At 45.3% G+C, this 23,321-nt stretch overlaps 1 protein-coding gene across 1 annotated transcript in view; it reads left to right on the top strand.

Annotated features, from left to right (window-relative positions):
* The window catches only part of arhgef17 (Rho guanine nucleotide exchange factor (GEF) 17), a 457,595-nt gene that overhangs the window by 237,645 nt on the left and 196,629 nt on the right, over positions 1–23,321 (top strand). The window contains exon 2 of the mRNA XM_078546121.1: positions 20,908–20,985. Coding sequence (XP_078402247.1) covers positions 20,908–20,985 — 78 coding nt within the window. The remainder of the gene's footprint in view (positions 1–20,907; positions 20,986–23,321) is intronic.

Below are 23,321 nucleotides of genomic sequence, written 5' to 3'. Positions count from 1 at the left end.
TGCTTCCATGAAACTATGACTTGCTGAGCACTCATGCGGGTTCTTTTGGAGCATCTGGAGATGCTCCAGACCTCACAACAATTGATCCTCGAGGCGATATCAGTTCCCCTTTGTCTGTAGCAGAATGGCTACCCTTACTGCTGAAGACATGTACTGCCATTCTTTTAAACTTTTGTCCAGAAGGGTCTCAGCGCACCTCAGTCAGGTTGCTGGTAGGATATTCTGCTTTAAAAGAGCAGCTTTGTAGTTCTTTTGCAGATGCCTGTGGCCCCTTCACCCGTGTAAACATCTGCAATGTTCAGCGTGGGCAGATGAGAGTCTTGCTCCATTGCATATCTGCTATCAAGGGTATGCCTCCAGGAACAATCTCAGGTCACTACGTTATGAAGGATTCTATCTGGGGAGATAAATGAGTTTGGTGAGTTTTCAAAATTCATAATTTACACTTCTAAAACATAATTGCATGTAGGCTAAACTAGGAAGAATTTTTTTGATGATCCACTGTCGCTAGGTAATATGTAAATAAATACGTGATGGCACTTATAATTTGGCAGAATATCAATATTGAATAAACCATTATTTTTATTGTATTGACAGAAGGTGTAGTTTGAATAGCTGTGATCCTTATAAGGATGCATAATTGACATGTTAATGTTCCATTAGACCCTTCAGAAGCTGGTTAGATCTTGCATTGGTATTCTGTATTATAATGCATCCATTTACTTTGTTGGTTGTTGGTAACAAAGCAAAACATTTCAGTGAGTTAGTGGTAGTGCACATGATCAAAAGAGATGGTCCCAAATTTATTTTCCCACCCCCAAATCCTTTGGCTTGACCTTGGACAGACACATCACACCTAAATTGCACTTCATGTTCCCAGGCTCCAGAGTGCCTGAATTCGGTGGGTCAAGTAATTTTGGTTTGGGCTGGTTGCACCACTGGCCTACTCTTTGGTGGGGTCCTACTGTGGAAAACGGGCAGGAACACAGATGAGGGGCAGACCTCTTGATTTCTGGGATTTGCCTCAGGCACATTCAGATGGCCTGGTGGTCGGACCTATATCTTCTCAGTCCTTCATTGTCTCGCCATCCAGGTTCCTCAGGACCTCTAACTAAGGCGGGCCCTGGGTGGCAGGCCGAATGTCTGTTATTTTTGGTTGCCTTGAAAATGGACCTCCTTCTGTTGGTCCAAGAAAAACAAACTAAAGCACAACGGCAGAAAAAGCTCCTTGCTGCCTCATTTTCACCGCTGCTGTAGGGCTACACCAATGTGGCAAGGCTCTGGAAATCCCAGTGTACAAGAGGGGTCTCCATTCCCTCCCCTATCCTCTGCATCTGAAAACTGTAAAGGAGGAGGGCTGACAGTTTAATGCCTCATCGATGGATAGAATTACATGGAATGTACAACACAGAAACAGGCCATGGGATCCAATTAGTTTATATTCCACAGGAGTCTCTTCCCACCCTACTTCATCTGACCCAATTTGCAGGTGCTTCTGTTCCTCTCTCCCTCATGTATTTATTTAGCTTGTCCTTGAAGGCATCTATATTATTCAGCGAAGCAGCTTCCACGCTGTGACTGGTGATTAATTTGCTAGCCAATCCCCAAATGATCATGAATTGAAATTAAAGTCTGCTGATCCTCAGCCCCTTTCATTTCTAGGCCCAGTGGAGAGAGCGGGAGGACTTCGACATGCTAATAATTAGAAATAATTACACCTTTCTGGTTCTTGTTGAGAATATTGTGAATTGGGAACAGTTGCAGGGGTTTCTGCGTTCTCTGATTCTATTTTTACCTAGTTCATTGTTGGGAATGCACACAGGGTCATGTTGGCAGCTGTTGTTCAGAGGCCATTCGATGGCAAAACATTGACTGCTGAGCTTATCCCATAACCAACTTGAGATTTATGGAGGTTTCTCTCATGAGTGGGATGAAGCTATGCATTCAGAAGTCTGCTATTGATTGTTATTCTGATTATACTACAGCAAGCTATGAAATACAGTAAAACTCAATTAAACTTTATCCTTTAGCTTGCTTTTGATAAAGATGCAGGTGTGTTTGCACCTCCAGTATTTACGTGGAACAGCTTTCACCTTTTATCTGCCATCTTGAAAACCCCATCAATATGGATCAATATAAGCCAGTTAGCTTGATGTCTGTCGTGGGGAAGTTGTTAGAATCGATCATTAAGGAGGTTACAGCTGGCCACTTAGAAGAGATCAAAGCAACCAGAAAGAGTCAGCATGGTTTTGTGAAAGGAAAATCATGTTTAACCAGTTTATTGGAGTTATTTCGAAGGAGTAACATGCGCTGTGGATAAAGGGGAGCGTGTAGACGTACTGTACTTGGATTTTGAGAAGGCATTTGACAAGGTGCCACATCAAAGATTATTATGTAAAATAAAAGCACATGGTGTAGGGGGTAACATATTAGCATGGATAGAAGATTAACTGGCTGGCAGAAAGCAGAAAGTATGTATAAATGGGTTTTTTTCAGATTGGCAGAATGTGACGAGTGGAGTCCCGCAGGGGTCTGTACTGGGGCCTCAACCTTTCACAATTTACATCAATGACTTAGATGAGGGGAGTGAAGACATGGTAGCTAACTTTGCAGATGACACAAAGATAGATAGGAAAGTTTGTTGTGAAGAGGACATGAGGCGGTTGCAGATGGATATAGATAGGTTGAGTGAGTTGGCAAAGATCTGGCAAATGGAGTTTAATGTGGGAAAATGTGAAGTTGTTCACTTTGGCAAAAAGAACAAAAAAGCGGAGTATTACTTAGATGGAGAATGAATGGGGAATGGCTGCATAATTCTGAGGTGCAGAAGGATTTGGGTGTGCAGGTACAGCAATACAGTAATTAAGAAGACCAATGGAATGCTATCCTTTATTACGAGAGGGATTGAACATCAAAGTAAGGATGTTATGCTTCAATTATACAGGGCATTGGTGAGACCACACCTCAGATACTGTGTGCAGTTTTGGTCTCCTTATTTAAGGAAGGATGTAAATGCATTGGAGGCGGTTCAAAGGAGGTTTACTAGATTGAGGAAAGGTTGGACAGACTGGGCTTGTTTCCACTGGAGTTTAGAAGAGTGAAGGGTGATTTGATTGAAGTATACAAGATCCTGGAAGGCCTTGACAAGGTGGACGTCAAAAGAATGTTTCCTCTTGTGGGTGATCCAGAACTAAAGGGGTCGCCTTTTTAGTGCAGAGATGAGGCAACATTTTTTCTCTCAGAGGGTTGTGCGACTTTGGAACTCTGCCTCATAAAGTGGCAGAGGTGGGGTCGTTGAATATTTTTGAGGCAGAGGTAGATAGATTCTTGTTAGGCAAGGGAATCAAAGGTTATCGGGGTTAGATGGGAATGTGGAAATCGAAACATAAGAAGGTCAGCCATGATCTTATTGGATGGCGGAGCAGGCTCGAGGGGCCAAATGGTCTCCTCCTGTTCCTATTTCTTATGTTCGTAATGTTCTTTGCTTCTGCCTTGATCCTGAATTTTGCTAGATGAGGTAGTTGTATACTTACAGGTGTCTGTTTCCCCTTTGTTGTCTGCTTTACAACGTGTTTATTAGAGGCAGCACAGGAGCAGACGTCTTGTTTAAAATATCCTCCTGCTGTTACATCCCACCATATTCACATGTCAAAGACAGTAATTCATGGGGCAGAAATTAATTGAGCCCGCCAGAGTGGGCATGATGGCAAGGGGATTGGAAGAATTAACAGGGGGGACATGCATATTGGATTCTCAGTAACAGGAAAACTGTCCCCAATTAAGTTGAATACGGGAAGGGCCCAACATGGGGATCCCACCCTCTTGTGGCAGGATGTCAATGGGCTCATTAATGAGCAACTTGGCTCCAGTTATCCCTGAGCCCACCAGAATTCAATGGTGGCTCAGGGATTAAACAGGACTCGCACAGCTCTCTTATGCCTCCTTAAGGATGCCCATCAAACCCTGTCAGGCAAGGTAAATGCCTTGTGGCACTCAAATGATGTCAGGCCTCCCTCACAGAAGTGGCGTGGGGCTCTGACTGGTTCTCCAAGTTGTGGGGGAGACCTATGTCATGGGAACAAAATCCTGGTCATGGATTTATATCGTACTTTTTGCACTGATTATACCTTCATTGACTGCAGGATATACCAAAGCATTTTATAGGCAATTAAATGAAATCACTGGTGTAACATAGAAAAGGCGGCAGCCAATTTACGCATAGCAGGCTCCCCCAAGCAGTGATGTGATAATGACTAGATTATCTGTTTTTGTAATGCTGATTTCTCAGGACATCAGGGATGAGTCTCCTGCTCTTCTTCAAAATAGTGTTTTGGGATCTTTTACACCCAACTCAGTTTAATGTTTTATCTGAGAGACAGCACTTCTGACAGCAAAACACTTCCTTTGTACTGCAATTTGGAAGGCATACAGTATGTTGGCAAGGGGATTTGAGTACAGGAGTCTTTCTAGAATTGTATGGAGCCTTGGGTGAGAACGCATCTGGAGTATTGTATACAGTTTTCGTCTACTTATCTGAGAAAGGATCTATCTGCCATAGAGGGAGTGCAACGGAGGTTCAGCAGACTAATCCCTGGGATGGCGGGACAGTCTTATGAGGAGAGGTTGAGGAAACTGGGCCTGTATTCTCTAGAGTTTCAAAGAATGAGAGTTGATCTTATTGAAACTTACAAAACTCTTACAGAGCGTGACAGATAAGATGTTTCCCCTAGCCAGTGAGTCTAGAACCAAGGAATGAAGTCTCAGAATAAGGGGCAGGCCATTTTGGACTTAGATGGGAGAAATTTCTTCACTCAGAGGATGGTGAATCTTTGGAATTCTCTACCCCAGAGGGCTGTGGCGGCTCAGTCATTGAGCATGTTCAAGACAGAAATCGATAGATTTCTGGATACTAATGACATCAAGGGGTATGAGGATAGTGGTGGAAAAATGGCATTAAGAGGTAGTTGATTTAGCCATGATCTGTTTGAATGGTGGAGCAGGCTTGATGGGCCAAATAGCCTACTCCTGCTCCTATTTCCTGTGTTCCTATGTTCCAGGTCAATCCTGGAGGATTGGCAACCCTAGAGTGCTAGCCAGTGAGCCACTGCTAATACCTGCTAAATACATACAACCCTAATCACTGGAGTGGAGTTCATTAGGTCATACCATGAGCTCTGTAAAGATCTCTGCCTCTAACATCAGCTGTGCTTAGGATTGCCAACTCTGGTTGGGCATATTCCTCAAGGTGTCATCATACAACCTCCTGCCTCCAACAGCCCTGTCCCCACACTCCTGTCATTGGTCGCTGAACATGTCCATATTGATGTGCACCATGTTCGCACACCAACAAGAAAGCAAGCACACTCTTCAATGTCACCCAAATGGACACGGCACCTCCTATTACTCAGCATCGTCCTATCAGCCATAGAGCTTAGCAGTCTGTGGCATGAAACAGGATAACAAGAGGTTGTTGAGAATCATTGTTGATTGTGCAGCTAAATCCCTCCATAACGCTAGTTAAGTTATTAAGTGGAATATATTTTCACTTTAAAATTGGAAATTGTGAGCTGGTCCAACCACAGCAGCAATGCACTTGATAACATATTATGGAGGTGATTTGAATACCCAGCTCTGTTAAATGTTACATAAATATATTTCGGGTTTGCTGGCACATGGTCATACTGCTAAGCACCAGGAATGGCCTCCTTGTTTTAGTTACTTCCTCAATCTGACAATTTAATTTTGTTTTTATTCGCCTGTATTTATGGTGAGAATGAGTCAGCGAGTTAGATGTTTAAACTAACCATGATGTGTTGTGAAAGTATATGTTAAGCTGAGGAAAGATGTGTGTGAAGTCGAAGTTTGCATGAAATCATAGGCCAGGTGTGGCCTCAGCAGTCACTTGTGTAACTGTAGTTTGATTTAAGCTTGGATTATATCCCTGGATTTACGACCACACCGCATATTGTAAAATTCAGAAATGTAAAGATTTTCCAACATTCTTTGAGATTTTGGACAGGATAAATTTGTTTGCGAGAGTTCATGTCACAGGTGGGGCAACTGCTGATCAATGAATCAGATAAGACCATTCCATTAACTACAGAACAATGAAAGAAGTAAATAACATTAATATAACATCTTCCGCAACTTCAGGAATATTCAAATCAGCCAAGCTACAGTCAATGCAGTGCTTTTAAAGTGCAGTAACCATTGTAGCGTTGGAAACATGGTAGCCAACTTCCGCACAGTAAGTTCCCACAAACAGCAATTTGAAAATGACCAGACAATCTGTTTTAGTGATGTTCATTGAGGGACAAATATTGGCAAGGGCACTGAGAAGAAGTCACCTGCTCTTCTTTGAAATGGAGCCATTGGGTTTTTTATGTCCATCTGAGAGGGCAGCAAGGACCTACAAACAAAACTGTCTAGAGATAGTAACCTGGCCCTTTATCTTTTCTTTCAGGCAACATTTTCCTCTGCCCCTCTCCTGAAGGTACTGACTCATGCCATGGGTACAGGACATTCCCTGGTGACTTGCCTATGTAGCTATTATTTGCTGACAGTGCATCACAGGCTATTTGATGACGTGCATCCAAGCTAAATCAATGTTGCCAAACAGGCACTTCTAGCATGTTTCAGCGATGATCATCAGGAGCAAGAATCTAGATCCAGTTTCCCCTCCTAACTCAGCAGGGCTTAGCCAATTGTGACACTCCTATTACCTCGTCTCTGCTTGGAGAATGGCTTCTGTGATTTTCAAAGTTGATGAGCACAATAAAGTCCGAGACCGATAGATAACCACATAATGGCCTAGAAGTTGGATTGTGCCCACAGTGGACCGCGATCTGGGTACAGCGCACACTGCATGTGCCTGAAGAGATCAGGCGCAGAACCACTGCAATTTGGGACACTGTCCTCATTGGTATGTTACCAGCAAACTGTGGGCACCAGTCACGGCCCTAGAGGTAGCTCGCCAGTGAGAGGGGATGGCCGGCGGGGGGGAGAAAAAATCATCTGGCTAGGATGCCGGCAGAGGCCCTGTTGTGAGTCTAGCTTGGTGAAGTGGAGAGGCCAGAACAGTTGGGAGTAGTTGTCCATCATCGGCCATCAGCAACCTGCAGTTTTAACTTCTGAGGGCCACAGGTTCAGCTGCTGTGTAACTGAGAAAACTGACCGCATCATTATCTGTATAAAAAAACAATTGGTAACGATGCATGATTCAGATTCCAACAGGGAGGAAAGGCATATAACATCCCTGAAGATTTGATTAATGTCATTCTAAAAATCCCTGCTGGGAGATGATTGGCAGGACAAGAAGGTCAACAGTGGGAGGTTCTTTAACAGGTCCTGTTCAGCTCAGAGCCAATTATTAGTTGCACCTGTTTCTCAGCTAGATTACTCTCATTATTGAAAACTAAGTCATCCCTTTCCTGTTACTTATTTTTTGATGGCCTCAAAACTCCATTGTCTCTGGTTTCCTCAAATGCACACATCGCAGCTGGCTAGGGAAGTCAGGGTAAGAGGGAGGGCTTAATGGCTTGTCTAGTTTCCAGCCAGTGTGTTGGTGGCCAAGAAGACCAGCCAGTAGATAACCCTGTTTGATTTTACCCCTCTCTTGACCTCTATTGATATCTTTATTGCTGAAGCAATTGCTCATTTCATGATGATTGACCAACAGGTTCCATCAGTTCTAACTGGGCAATTCACCTAATCAGGTTTCAAAATGGAGTCGCCCTTCTTTTAAAAACTATCTTTTATTTGGATTCTTTGGCCTCAATTTTAATTCAGTTGATGCTGAACCCATCCCAAATCCTGGAAATAGGATCATTTTTCCTTACCTTCTCTGCTGCGACTTTTAACACCTCTACAATACATACAAATATACAAACTAGGAGCAGGTCGTAAGAGGCGCATAGTCAGTTCGGCCTGAGTGAGACAGAGACCGAATGAGTATATTTGGGTATTTGGTTCAAAGTGGGAATTTGGTGCATAGGGGGAAAGAGGTGCTTTAGGTAAAGTTCACTGCGAGAAGTAAAGTGTGCTGAGTGGAGAGTTCGGTGAAGGGCAGGGAGGAGATACCTTTTTTCTTCTACACTCCAGTGTTTGATTTCCACTTTGGTGCAGCAGTACCTGGATAAGTTGAAGGTCATCAGGCAGAGTCAACATGGTTTTGTGAAATCATGTTTAACCAACTCATTGGAGTTCTTTGAGGAAGTAACATGTGCTGTGGATAAAAGGGAACCAGTGGATGTACTGTACTTAGATTTCCAGAAGGCATTTGATAAAGTGCCACATCAAAGATTATTGCGGAAAAGAAAGCTCATGGTGTAGAGGGTAACATATTGGCATGGATAGAAGATTGGCTGGCTAACAGGAAGCAGAGAGTAGGCATAAATGGATCTTTTTCAGGTTTGCAAGATGTAACGAATGATGTGCCACAGGGATCAGTGCTGGGACCTCAACTGTTTACAATTTATATAAATGCCTTAGATGAAGAGATGGATGGGATGGATGCCAAATTTGCTGATGACACAAAGATAGGTAGGAGAGTAAGTTGTGAAGAGGACAAAAGCAAGCTACAAAAGGCATAGATAGATTAAGTGAGTGGGCAAAAATATGGCAAATGGAGTATAATGTGGGAAAATGTGAAATTGTCCATTTTGGCAGGAAGAATAAAAGAGAAGCATATTATCTAAATGGTGAGAGATTGCAGAGCTCTGAAATGCAGAGGGATCTGGGTTGCTTAGTGCATGAATCGCAAAAGGCTAATATGCAGGTACAGCAAGTAATTAGGAAAACAAATAGAATTTATTTATTGTGAGGGGAATTGAATCCATCAGGTTATGCTTCAGTTATACAGAGCACTAGTCAGACCACATCTGGAGGACTGTGTACAACATTGGTCACATTATTTAAGGAAGAATGTAAATGCGTTGGAAGCAGTGCAGAGAAGGTTCACCAGAGTGGGCGGGTTATCTTATGAGGAAAGGTTGGACAGACTAGGCTTGTATCCGCTGGAGTTTAGAAGAGTAAGAGGCAACTTGATTGAAACATATAAGACCCTGAGAGGTCTTGACAGAATAGATGTGAAGAGGATGTTTCCTCTTGTGGGAGAATGTAGAACTAGGGGTCACTGTTTAACAATAAGAGGTCACCCATTTAAAATGGAGATGAGGCAAAATTTTTTCTCTGAGGGTCGTGAGTCTTTGGAACTCTCTTCCTGAAAAGGTGGGGGAAGCAGAGCCTTTGAATATTTTTAAGGCAGAGGTGGATAGATTCTTTGTAAGCAAGGGGGTGATAGGTTATCAGGGGAAGGTGGGATGCAGATTTGAGGTTACAGTCAGATCAGCCATGATCTTATTAAATGGCAGGGGCTGAATGGCTTACACCTGCTCCTTGTTCTGCCAAATCTCCTCTCCGTCTTCCTTAAGGAGAACAACTCCAACTGCTCCAGTTTATCCATGTAAGTGAAGTCCCTCATCCCTGGAGCCATTCTCATAAATTTTTTTCTGCATTGTCTCTATTGCCTTCAGATCCTTCCTAAGATGCAGTGCCCAGAATTGGACACAATACCCCAGTTGAGGCCGAACCAGAGTTTTATAAAAATTCACCATATCTTCCTTGCTTTTGCATGCGGTAATCGTGATAGGTGCCCATGCCCATGCCTGTAACATTGCAGTGGCACTTGGCCCAAGTAGGCAGTGGAACTCCAAGCCACACTCTGCCACTGCAAGAGATGAAGCCTAAGGCTAAATCAGCCCAAAGATGATGCCATTCAGAAATATTTTCCTTTACCATTTCAGAGTGATGTCGCAGAATGGAGTGGTAATCAGTCCTTCTTGTTTTGATTATCTATGCATTTGTTACTCTTAGGGACTTCACTCTACCCATAGCAGAACCTCTCCTTGCTCTCTGCAGACAGCTATCCTCCTGGGCTAATCTGGGATGCTCCATCAAATGCGATGAAATCCTGGGAATGCCCCATAAATGTTGGATAAGCACAATCAGGACGGCAAAAGACAGTCTCCAGGACGCATTTTTGGAGGATACCAAGAGGGACAGAGACCCAAAGGCTTTGGGTTCTCCCCAAATTGAGGCCTCCACCAGTGTACCAAGAACTGGGTCCAGAGGTTTTCCAAGAACTTTTTTAACTGGATCCACTTATTCTTTATTGTGCATTTTCACCTCGTAAAGTAGTGAAGCAATTTTCCAGAACCCAGGAGCATGTCAAGTATTTACCATGCCAGGGGAAGTTTATACACTGTAAAAACAATATCCAAAGCTCCATATCGGCTACTATCCTTTCCTCAAGACACTAACTCATGCTGGAATATAGTTCCTCTGGTACTCATCTCAGCCACCCTATTGTACCAACCACCTCTGGTATCAATCGTCCTCTGGTGCCAACCACCGTCTGGTATCTATGTAAGCTGATATGTCAACAGTCCTGTCTCTTCAGGTGATGCCCTGCTCCCTTTTAAATCTGCTGTCATCACCTTTCTTCTCAAAAGCTCAAAGCTTGGCCCCGCTGCCCTTGCAAGCTAGTGCTCCTTCTCTGACCTCCCTTTCCTCTCCAGAGTAGTTTTGAATGTGCTGTCACCTCCCAAATCCATGCCCATTTTCTCAGAGCTCCATGTTTCAATCCTTCCCAGCAGGTTTCTGCCTCTGCCACAGTACTGAAACAGCTCTTATCAAAGTCACAAATGACACCCTATGGGCAGAATTTTTCGTCCCGTGGGCGGGCACACACCCGACTTGATCGGGAGTAAAATAGTGCACGATGACGTTGGGCGAGCATCCTGCTATTTCACTTGGCGGGCGCGCGCAGGGGGTGCCGGAGCGACGCCTGCCATTAATTGAGCGGCCACTTAAGGCTGTTAAGAGTCCAATTGAATGAGATTTTTCCTTGCTCGTGCAATTTCCAGCTTGTCGCACGAGCCAAAACGGGCAGGCGGCCAGCCGACATTTTCACAAACCTCATCCAAGGGTGGGATTAAAAAGGGTCATCAGCATTGCCAGTGTGAGTAAGTTTGCTGCTGATTGCTTCTTGGTGCTTGGCAGCCTCATTTCTGTTCGGTGTTTCATTCTTAGCATTTCCAGGCTTCAATTCAGGACTCATTGCTGTCTGCCAGACTCCCGGAGGATTGAGACCATGAGGACCCTTCCAGGTATCAGACAGCCTCCCCTTTCCCTGGTAATGGGGATTGTGGTCTCTGCTGGAGGCACCTCCTCCTCTGAGGAGGAAGAGAGGGCAGAAGGGAGAGGAGGCCAGGTATCCCAATGCAGCCTCCAGGGGAGGGACCTGTGGGAGGAGAGGCGCAGGCACAAGGGACAGGGAGTCCAACGCAGAAGGGGTCGCTGAAGATGCCACTACCCTGCTGCCAGGGTTTACAGGCAGCGATGCATCTACCTCAATATGTCTGAGGTGCAATGCCGAAGGAGGCTCCGCCTCTCAAGGGAGAGTGTGACCTCCATTTGCCAGATGATTGGGCCTGAGATCAGCCCCGAATGTGGGTGGACACCCCAGGCCAGTGGCCTGAAGGTCTCAGTGGTCCTCAACTTCTATGCCTCCGGCTCTTTCCAGGGGTCAGTGGGGGATCTGTGAGGAGTCTCCCAATCAGCTGTCCACAGTTGCTTCAAGCTGGTGACAGAAGCTCTGTTCAGGCAGATACTGACATTTATTCTTTACTGTACAGACGAGACCAGCCTGGCTGAGTGAGCCAGAGGCTTTGCAGCGATTGTTGGGTTCCCCCACGCCCAGTGTGCCATCGACTGCACACATGTGGCCATCAAGGCACCAGCGGGTCAGCCGGGTGCCATTGTCAACAGGAAGGGCTTCCACTTTTTGAACGTGCAGATAGTGTGTGACCATAGGATGCAGATTCTGCAAGTCTGTGCAAGGTATCCTGGCAGCCCCCATGATGCGTACATCCTCAGACAGTCCCAGGTGCCGAGGCTCTTCAGCGCTCCAGCCTGACTGGATGGATGGCTGCTGGGTGACAAGGGCTATTGATTGAAGAGGTAGCTCATGAAGCTTCTCTGCCACCCAAGAACAGAGACAGAGCAGCGTTACAATATGAGTCATGCCCCCACAAGGGCGGTGGTAGAGAGGACTGTAGCTCTTCTCAAGATGCGCTTCCGATGCCTGGATCATTCAGGAGGTGCACTACAGTATCCCCCAGAGTGGGTATCACTGATCGTGGTTGCAAATGTGCTCTCCATAATCTGGCACTGGCAAGGGGAGACCCACTGGGGGAAGAGGAACTTGACACAGCTGCACAGGCCACAGATGATGAGTCCAGTAGTGAGTCCGAAGATGAGCATGGTGAGGAGAACGCTGAGGGCATGGAGGCAGACCTCGGTAACCTCCAGGGAGGCAGGGACACCAGGGATGCCTTGATCCAATGCTCCTTCAGCTAGGCTACCAAAGATGAGCTTTCACCTCATGCCAGGGCTGCTGCCTCCATCCCAGATGTCTGAAAGGACCCTTTCATTTAACACAAAGAACACTCAGAGCCTGTGCAATAAAGTTCAGAGCCACCTACAGCCAGCATTACATACTGGTGTACCCTGCACCAATAAAATAAAAATGTGAAGCATACTCAGGCCATGACGACAAAAGCAAAATTTATCTCATTATGACAATTCCAAACTATTTACATAAACTTCTCTGGTCTTCATTTCCAGACCAATGTAGATACAGTGAACATAAATTCACTCGTGACCTGTCCCTGCTGTGCTCATGGTGCCTTTAATTTACGCTTACAAGTGCTACGTTTAGGTGCTCCCCCCTCGCTGGGACCGGCATTGGAGACAGCCTGTGACTCTGCTGTCTTGTTGGCCTTGATGACCTTGGCAGTCGTCCTCTGGTCAGTGGAGCCTGTGCTGGCCCCGCCTGGGAGGGAGCGGCTGGTGCCTCAGCATCTCCCCAGTCATCACAGCCTCATCAGATGTGATGGTCATTGGCAGAGGGGCGGAGGAGCTGCTGCCATCATCCAGAGCACCCTGAGAGGAGCCCACAGAGATGATAAGCAGCTTATGCGCCAATGTGAGGTTGCTCTGGACCTCCCTGCCCACCATTGATGGACGGGCACCTAGCTGGGATACTGGGTGCCTCATCCATCTCCTGAGGTCAGTGCCTGTGTGAGGGCTTGCAGGGCCGAGTGCAACCCCAGGAACCCCTGATTCAGTTCCTGGAGCTGCCTCTCCATTAGAGTTGTCACTCTCTCAATGGAGGAGGCATTGCACTCAGCCATGAGGGTCAAACCAGTGCTGATGCTCCGCATGGACTCATACATCACAGATGCCATGGCACGCACACCCACATGGATCTCTGCCAGATCCTTCCGCACATCTCGCTGGACATCCAGCATCTGCTGCCTAATAATCGACTCCAGAGGCTCATCATCAGCCTTCGACTGAGCAATGTCCTGATCCCCGGCAGTCCTCTGATTGCCGGCACCTGGGCACTCTCCGCCCCCGCGTGCACCTCAAACAAGTGTGAAGTGCCCTCGCTGCTGTGCACCGAGATACTAGCCGCCAATCTAATGCCCACTGAGGTAATGGTATCTGTGCTGGTGCCTGCTTCAGAGAGCAGGTGTGATGCAGGTGCAACAGAAGCTCGGTGGTCCTCCGGCATCAGGGGTGGGCACTTCGGGGTCCGCAGAGCAAACGCCTGCTGGTGAATCTATAAGATAGACCAAGGACATGACACTAGTTAACATCATCACTGTGTCACTGTGCATGCCAGGCACCTTGGTGAGACAATGGAGATCTGCATCATGCTGCCCTCGTGTTTCAATGATCAATGGGGACGCCAGGTTTGAGGCTCACATCAATGAAGAGACTACACAAGAATGTTTGCACAAGCCGAAAGTCTGCGCTCTTACCTTTGTCTGGCAGCCCCGCCTCTCCACGCCCAGTTGCATGGGGCACGTGGCGGTTCTCAAGCTCCAGGGCATCTTGCTCGAGCTGGCTGCTCTCCGCCTGTACCTGTCCTCTTTGCCTGTTATGGCTTGTCTTCTGAAACAACAGAGGAGCATTGATCAGTCCACTTTCTACCTACAGCGCCATTGCAGCCAGGCCAACCCCACCTGGGGAACACCTTGGAGGGCACATAGAGTCGTGGCCCTTGAGCAGCAAGGCACTCGGTCCAAACAGCGAGGGCTCACCCCCTTGGCCAACTCCGGCATCATTGACAGGTGGCACTCAGACTCTAACACCCCTGAGGTCCACGGGGGGGGGGTGCAGCCAGACCTTAACACTTCTGTACACTGACCCATGCCAACACGGCACTCACTTTTGCTGAGCGCAGCAGGTCATTGAAACGCTTCTGGCACTGCACCTCATCATAGCTGCTCACCACTGCTGTTACTTCCTCCAGTGCCCTCTTGGTGTGGCATGGTGGCCTCCTCCTCCCTGGGGACAAGGGTGTGTCTCCTGGCAGCCACCCCCTCCAGGAGGACAGCGAGGGACTCTTCGGAAAAGCAGGGGGCCGAGTGCCCACCCAACCTGCCCTCCCACCTGCCGTGTCCAGACACACTCGACTCCATTGGGAATGCTGAACACGCGTCCTTCCTTGGGAGCATTTCCAGGGGCTGCCTGGGCTGTTTTTAAACTGGCTGCCAGGTCACCAATGGTATCGGCCCTTCCTGGCCAGCGTGGGGCCGCGTTTGGCACTGGGCAGGCCTTAATTGGCCTGTCAGCGTGAAATGGCGGTTGGGGCCCGATCGCGGGCGATGGACTGTTTTCCTTCCGCTCCCGGGCCCACCTATCAATCCCACCCGACCGACCTCAAAATCCTTCCCTATGTCACTGTGACAAAGGTAAACTTTCCCTCCTCGGTCCTTCTCGACCTGTCAGCATCCTTTGACACAGGTGACCTCACCATCCTCCTCCACCACCTCTCCACTGTCACCCAGCTTTCACCTGGTTCCATTCTTATCTATGTACTCGCAGCTACAGTATCTCATATACTTCCTGCTGCCACACCTTGCCCTCTGGTGTTCCCCAAAGATCTACACCTGCTTCCCTCCTATTGCTCATCTAATTGCTGCCCTTCAGCAACATCATCGGAAAACACAGCATTAGTTTTCACATGTACACTGACGACACCCAGTTCTGCCTCTCCACCACCTTTCTTGATTCCTCAGTGTAAATGATCAGACTGCTTATCTGACATCCAGAATTGGATGAGCAGAAGTTTCCTCCAATTAAATATTGGAAACACTGAAGCCATTGCTTTTGGACCCGCTCCACACTCCATTCCCCAGTTATTGACCCATCCCTCTCCCTGTGAAATGTCTGAAGCTAAATCAGACTGTTTGCAAATTTGGTGCCATGTTTGACCCCACATATTCATACCATCACTAAGACCGCCTATTTCTACCTCCGTAACTTCGCTCAGCTTTGCCCCTTCTCAGCTCATCTGGTGCTGAAATCCTTATTCATGCCTTTGTTACCTCCAGACTCGATCATTCCAATGCACTCCTGACTGGTCTCCAACATTCTACCCTTTTTAACCTTGAAGTCATCCAAAGCTCTCCTAACTGTGTCTTAACTTCCAGCATGTCCCATACCCCTGTCACTTCATGAAGTTGTGCTCGCTGACTTACATTGGCTCAAGTTTAAGCTCCCGTTCAGATTTTAAAATTCTCATCCTTGTTTCCAAATCCCTCCATGGCCTTGCTCCTCCCAATCGCTGTAATACCCTCCAACCCCATGACCCTCTGAGATTTCTGCGCTCTTCTCATTCTGGCCTCTGCTGCATTCCCAATTATAATTGCTCCACCATTGGTGTCTTCAGTTACATAGGCCCCAATTTCTGGAATTCCCTCCCGACACCTCTCCACTTTCCTACCTCGCCTTCCTCCTTTAGGATACTTTAAATCCTACACCTTTGACCAAGCTTTAGGTCATCTGACCTAATATCTCCTCATGTGGCTCAGTGTCATGTTTAATTTTATAATAATCCTGTGAAGCACCATGCGACATTTTATTACGTTCAAAGAGGTGTGTAAATTTAAGTTGTTGTTGAGGTGGGCTTGTGAACATATATTCACACCATCACGAAGACCATCATTTCTAGCTGCTTAACAAAGCCCAACTTCATCACTTCCTCGGCTTGGCCGCTGCTGAAATCCTCATCCATGCCTTTGTTACCTCTAGACGCGACCCTTCTGTCTGATCGTCCACATCCCACCCTCCGTAAACTTGAGGTCATCCAAAACTCTGCTGCCCATGTCTTAACTCGTACCATGTCCCATCCCCCTATCTTCTCTGTGCTCACTGACCTACATTGACTGCTGATCAAGCAACATCTTGATTTTAAGATTCTCATCCTTGTTTTCCAATCCCTCCATGGCCTCATCTCTCCCTATCTCTGTAATCTCTTCCAACCCCACAACCCTCCGAGATATCTGCGCTCCTATAATTCTGGCCTTTCGAGCATCCCCAATTTCAATCACTCCACCATTAGTGGCAGTGTCTTCAGTTGCCTAGACCCCAAGCTTCGGAATACCCTCCCTATACCTCTCTGCCTTACTTTCCTCATTTAAGACACTCCTTAAAACCTACCTCTTTGACCAAGCTTTTGATCATCTGCCCGTGTATCTCCTTATGCGGCTCAGTGTCATGTTTTGTTTTAAGGTGCTCCTGTGAAGTGCTTTGGATGGTTTATTACCTTAAAGGTGCTTTATAAATATTAGATGTCATTGTTCGAGCCACATCTGGTACCAACTCTCTTCTGATACCTCACTTAAATGGCTGGCATTCATAAATGAGTGCAAATGTGGCCTTTTTGGGAGAGAAATCAGAGCCAAATCTTATGCTGGCCTCACTTAACTCCTACACACACTTAATTCCAGTAGCTATCAGTGGGAAGCAGCTGGTAACGACAGCTCTGCTGATTTTGTCCCAACCTAGGCAAGGGGCACTGAGGTCAAACGTCTCTACAGCATTTCCTGTCGGCATCTGCTGTGTTAGCACAGATGTCAATTGAACCATGAGGCTCCACGGCCTGTACTGTCTCAGTTATACTGTAGGTTGCGCATTTTCCCAGTAAGGCCTCAAATTAGGACGGTTCTATTTTACAATAATAGCCTGAAATGTTCCAGTTAATGTGGATGAAACATCTGTTAACTAAAACTGATATATAATTTGGAAAGCTGTAAAAGGCACTCAGTAGAAAAAGGTTAATAAAGCTGATTTCAAATCAATTACAGCCTGAATTCATAATCCATTCAGCAAGGCTTAGGTTTCTCAATCAGCAGTTAAATACCGATAAACAGAGAACCCATTTGCCAAGATGCTGTAATCTTGGATCAGGATTTCCATAGGCCTCATTTAAAGAGGGACTAATTGGTCCTGCCAGTTGATTACTTTTGTAACAGAGTATTGTGTTAGTTATTAAAATCATTATTTAAACATTTGGAGCCGAGACTTTGTTTATTATAACATCAACCTGTTAGTACACTCGATGTTCAATGGAACAAAACAGAAAGCGCTCCAAATGATGCCCAGCTTGTTCAGATTACCTTTTTTTCAGCCATTTCCAATGTAAGTTGCTTAGTCAATGAATTAATAACTAAAAAATGTACTGCTTGTTCCCAATTATTGCACAGTTATTGAAGAGCTGCTGACCACAGGCTTTTTTAAGAAAGATATCTCGTCCCAAAATGGGTGTGGAGTAATGACATCCTTATAGAATGAACCTGTGGACTATTACTGGTGTCCAATTCCACTCCATTAACTAGTTTTTTTCTTCACTCCGGCCCATTTGACATATAGAAAGAAACTGGTGAAAATAGATATCGAGAGGAAGGGTTGGGGATAGGGCTGGACCAGGGGGTGTGGGAGGAAATGCAGCTTGCAATCTCCAGTAAGTAATATTCCCTCATCTCAGAGTACTTAAAAAAAAACTTCAGCTACATATGGAGCATATTATATTTACAATACACACTGCAGAGTAATAGTGAAAGTAATTATCCCTGTATGGAACATTTACAGTATGTTTTCCAACATACGCAAAATTTCCACGCTGGGGCACTCAGCCTTTACCATATTTTCTCCTGATAACAGATTATTGCACTGGAGATAAACTGAGACTGATGGAAGAAAGGGTCACTCTGGCTGGGTGATCCATCATTGTTCAGATATGCTGTTATGTCGGGTAGTTGGTTTGGTATTACAGTCAACTACAAGATGAATTACTCAATATTTAATTCTTCGTGGTCGAATTAAATTGTTGATTGTTCCTGAAGCGTACAACGCAGTGTCTTTCCCAGCGACATTTTACATGAGGTTCCCATTGGATTTTGTCACAAGGTGCCTTCCTCAGATTGTTTTCATCCCACAGGGTATCTTACTTGCCTTCCTGTAGATTGGTGCTGACGGTAAAATGGAGGATTCCCTCCTCACAGGGGAATAATACTAGCTGTTCATTTAATTCATAATCATTTTATATATTATGTATAGAACACCAGCTGGCTAAGGGAATGTTGGAATCTTCTAGCACCTGGTTTCAGGTTAGTCTTAAAACCCCTTTCTAGTGGCCTACGATATCTGATTATGTAAAACACTGGCCACAACCTGGGACTGCTTGCAAATTATTGGCCTGATTCTGGAACAATAAACATAAACTCCATTATTGGTCTGAATCTTTAATTAAATCAACATAAAGGTATTTTGCTTCAATTTATAAAACAACTTTTCAGGAAGATGTTTAAATAGGTGACAAATTTGCCTGGCAGCATTGGGAATATTCAGCATTCTAAACAATGAAATCCTCAATACTCAATTCCTGTACTGTGTAAGCAAACACTTGCTGAAGCCAAGTAAATGCCATGGTGCCTCTAGAAAAGCAAACGGTTTGGAAGTATTTGGGAAATTGGAATATCTTCAAGGTGCGCTTTGGTGGTCGCCTGACCTTTGTAGGAATTATTTTTGTTTATTCTTAGGATGTGGCTGACACTGGCAAGGCTGCATTTATTTCCCTGAGCGGGTGGAGAGTCATCCACGTTGGTGTGGGACTAGAGTCACATATAAATCAAATCAGCTGAAAATGGCAGGTTCCTTTCTCTAAAGGTCATTCATGATGTCGCTGGGTTTTTATGACAGTCCATCAGTTTCCTTGATTATTTTTCTGGCGCTTGTCCATAAATTACCAGATTTAGTGAATTCATTTGATCAACTTGCCATAGTTGGATTTGAGCCCAATGCTTTGGGCTGCTAATCCAGTTATATCATGATTAGGCTACTCTACCCAAGGGAACGTCTGGATGAGTGTTGTTCTGCAGCCTTAACTTCACCATTGGATACCTCTGAACTGAAGAGAAGCTTGAATCCTGCAAAACTCTACCTTGTGGAGCTAGTTTTAGCCAGAATGATGTTTGGATTCCGTTAAGCTAATGGAGGATAAAGCTAAATGTGTTAGCTTTAAGTGGGGACTGTAAATTCCTGTGAAACAATCTTCAAAGACTAGTTGCATTGGTAAGCACAGGTGTACGTATCTGTGTAGTGGCATTACTACACTTTATGTAGGTGCTGCAAATACAATTGAAAACTCAACAATTGTTTAGAGTTCAAAGTGAAACAGCTAACCCTGCTAACTGAACAATCCTTGGATGAGCAATATGGTGTGGATTATCCCTGGCTGTTTTATAGAATTTGGAATTCCATGTAATGGGTTTGACCAGGAAACCATCTCCATATGCCACATATCCTGTGAAATCCTATATGATGCATGTGAAATCTATGGTGGGATCAGGTTTGTGTTTGACTGGAGTTAGCTGAACAAGGCTTCCATCCTTGTGTATGCTCATAGATTATGACCAAACACTTAAGTTAAAGTTAGTTTTCACGTCTGTTTTTTCCTTAAGATAAAAGCAAAATACTGCGGATGCTGGAAATCTGAAACACAAACAGAAAATGTTGGAAAAACTCAGCAGGTCTGACAGCATCTGTGGAGAGTGAAACAGAGTTGACGTTTCGAGTCCGTATGACCTTTCTTCAGAGCTCTGAAGAAGGGTCATACGGACTCGAAATGTTAACTCTGTTTCTCTCTCCATAGATGCTGTCAGACCTGCTGAGTTTTTCCAGCAATTTCTGTTTTCATTTTTGTTTTCCTTGCCGTGCGCAGATTTCAGTTTACTGTTGAATTAAGATGAGCGATCAGGGCTTCCTTCCGGTAGTGTGCAGTTGGCAAATTCATGACCTGTTATGGTGCTGAGCTGTAGAGATGAGGCATGGTGCAAGTTTGCTCTCCCTCAGTCTGTCTGAGTTGGAGGATCTCAATCTTTGAGCAGCAATAGAGGTCTCAAATTGACCTCAGTACCTTTGTATTGAGCCAGCAGACAGTGTTCCCATTCCTGATTACTGCTTGGTAACCCTGTTGGAAAGAGCATTACAAATAAGAGCAGGAATAGGCCATTCGGCCCCTTGAACCTGCTTTGCCATTCAATATGATCCTGGCTGATCTAATGGTGGCCTTAACTCACCTTTTTGCCTGACCCCCATAATTCAAAAAGATGGCTAACGCGACCATGAATATTTTCAATGACCCACTGGTCTCGAGGGAAGAGAATTCCAAATATTAACAACCCTCTGGGAGAAGAAATTCCTCCTCATCTCATCTTAAATGAGATACCCCTTTTTTTGTGTGCATCTTATGTGACTGGTATCGGATCAAACTTGCCTGTGCTGCCCCTACACTCACTTGAACCAAGCACTAGAATGCAGACAGTGTCTCTGGAACCATATCAAAGTGTAAAGGAAAAGAAAGCAATGCCTAAAGAATGAAGGGAGGGGTAATGAGAGAAAAATGCAGTGAAACCAGGAAGATTGCCACTGTCTTGCTTTGTTGCTTAGTGATATAGTTCCTCACATTGTTCCCTTTCTCCTCTCACACAGGATATGAGAAAACATGTGATGATGACACTGCTGGATGCAGAACAGTCATATGTGGAGTCCCTCCGAACGCTCATACAGGTAGGGGTGTGTGTGTGTATCTGTGTGTGTGTGCGTATGTGTATATGTAGCTGGATTGAGAAGAGTAGCATTTTGAACAGTGGGTTTTGTTGAATGTGTGAGCAGCTCAGCTGCCACCCTGACCTGCTTGAGGCAAGTGGGAGGGAACTTTCTTAAAAGTGAGTGAAGACTAAAAAAAACACAAGCCCAATTTACCCTTGCTTCTGGTGCTTCCTCAATTTAAGAGTTGGTGGCAGGGGCATGACGAAAGCTTGGTTGGGAAAGTGATGTATGGGAGTGGTGATAGGAATAATGAAAAATATGGATAAGAGACATGGTCATCTATAGTACAATTGCACCAACTTTCAGTTATATAGCACCCTTAATGGAGCAATTCCCAAGGTGCTTCACAAGAACATTATCAATCAAAATTTGAAACCAAGCCACCTTAGAGCAGATGGCCCAAAGTTTTGTCAAAGAAATAGGTTTTAAGGGGCATCCTAAAGGAGGGAAGAGAGATGGAGAGTTTTAGGGAGGGAATTCCAGAGCTTAGGGCTAGGCAGTTGAAAGCACAGCCGCCATTAGTGGTGCAGTTATGACCAGGGATGTGCAAGAGGCCACAATTAGAGGAGCACAGCCATCTCAAAGACTTGTAGGGCTGGAGGAGGCTTCAGAGATAGGGAGGGGTGAGTCTTTGGAGGATTTGAAAATAAGCGTGAGAATTTCAAAGTTGATGCACTGTCAGACCAGGAGCCAGTGTAGGTCAAGAAGTACAGGGGTGAATGGGATTTGGTGCAAGTTAAGATATGGTCAGCAGGGTTTGGATGATCAAAATTTTATGGAGGGTGGCAGATGAGCGACCAGTCAGGAGGACATTATAATCATTAAGTTTAGACACAACCAAGGCATGCATGAGGGTTTCAGCAGCAGAGGAGCTGAGGCAAGGTCAGAGCCGGGCATTGTTAAGGAGGTGAAAATAGACAGTCTTGGTGATGGAGGGGATATGTGGTAGCAAGCTTATCTTGTGGTCAAAAACAAAGTTGTTAACTATCCGGCTTAGCTTCAGACAGTTGCCCAGGAGAGGAATGAAAATGGTGGCCACAGAAGGGAGTTTGTTTCAGGGGCCAAAGATAGTGCCTTCAATCTTCCCAATATTTAGTTGGAGGAAATTTCTGCTCATCCCATACTGAATGTCCGAAAAGCGGTGTGTCGAATCTGCCCCAGTGGAGGGATCAAGAGAGGCAGTGATGAGATGGAGCTGAGTGTTGTCAGTGTATATGTGGAACATTAATATTTTTCAGATGTTGTCACTGATGGACAGCATGTAGATGGGAGACAGGGGGGTCAAGGATAGGGATATAGCAGAGGCAACAGTGTAGTAACAGGTTGACACCACGTTATAGCTGACTGCCTGGCTACAGTTCAATAGGTGAAACTGGAACCAGGCAAGAGCAGTTCCAACCTCCTGGAACATGGTGGAGAGACATTGGAGGAGGAGGATATGATGAACAGATTGGGAAGGATGCAGAGGCATCGCTTGCCACTGACAACGTCACATAGAATTTGATAAGAGTCATTTCAGTGCAGAAACCTGATTGGAGGGAATCAAACATGGAATTGTGTGGTATATGTACAAGGATTTGGGAATGCTTTCAAACAATTTGGAGGGGAAGGAGAGGTTGGAGATGGGCGATAGTTTGTACAGACAGAGGTCATCTTTCAAAGACTACATTAAACATTAATGAGCAGAGTTCACTGTAATGTATTGAACAGGCTCATTTTATGTGTGTTGCTTCCTAAGCTGATACTGTTTTATAGTAAAACTGACTCACGCAAGAATTTCTATCCAGTTTAACTTCCTCACGACCCACACTGTGGAAATGGCTGGACTGGGAGCTGTAAAAATAAATCCACCACTATGTGACAGGCTCCACTTTGCCAACTCTGATACCGGAACTGAAAGGGAAAACTGAACATGCTGTGATATTTTCCTCTAGAAAAGTAAAGGCTGGAAAGTGCCTTAATACAGGTCTTTAAAATTATGTAGAGGTTTGAGAGAGTAGACATAGGGAAGTTGTTTCCACTTGTGAGAGACTCTAAAACCAGGTGACATAACTAGAACCATAAATATAAGACAAATGATAAATCCAATCAGGAATCCAAGTGAAACTTTACTCAGAGTGGTTAGACTGTGGAACTTGCTACAACATGGAGTAGTCGAGGCAAATAGCATTGAAGCATTTTAGGGGAAGCTTACTAAGTTCATGAGAAATATGAGAAGAGAAGGTATGTTAAGAGGACGAAGTTTGGTGAGAGCAGGTTTGTGTAGGGCACAGACCAGCCTGTTTATGTGCTTT

The sequence above is a fragment of the Cetorhinus maximus genome, chromosome 7, assembly GCF_964194155.1.
Source record: "Cetorhinus maximus chromosome 7, sCetMax3.hap1.1, whole genome shotgun sequence".
NCBI lineage: Eukaryota > Metazoa > Chordata > Chondrichthyes > Lamniformes > Cetorhinidae > Cetorhinus > Cetorhinus maximus.
The sequence above is the reverse complement of the archived record's forward strand: the minus strand, read 5'-3'. Positions and strand labels throughout refer to the sequence as shown.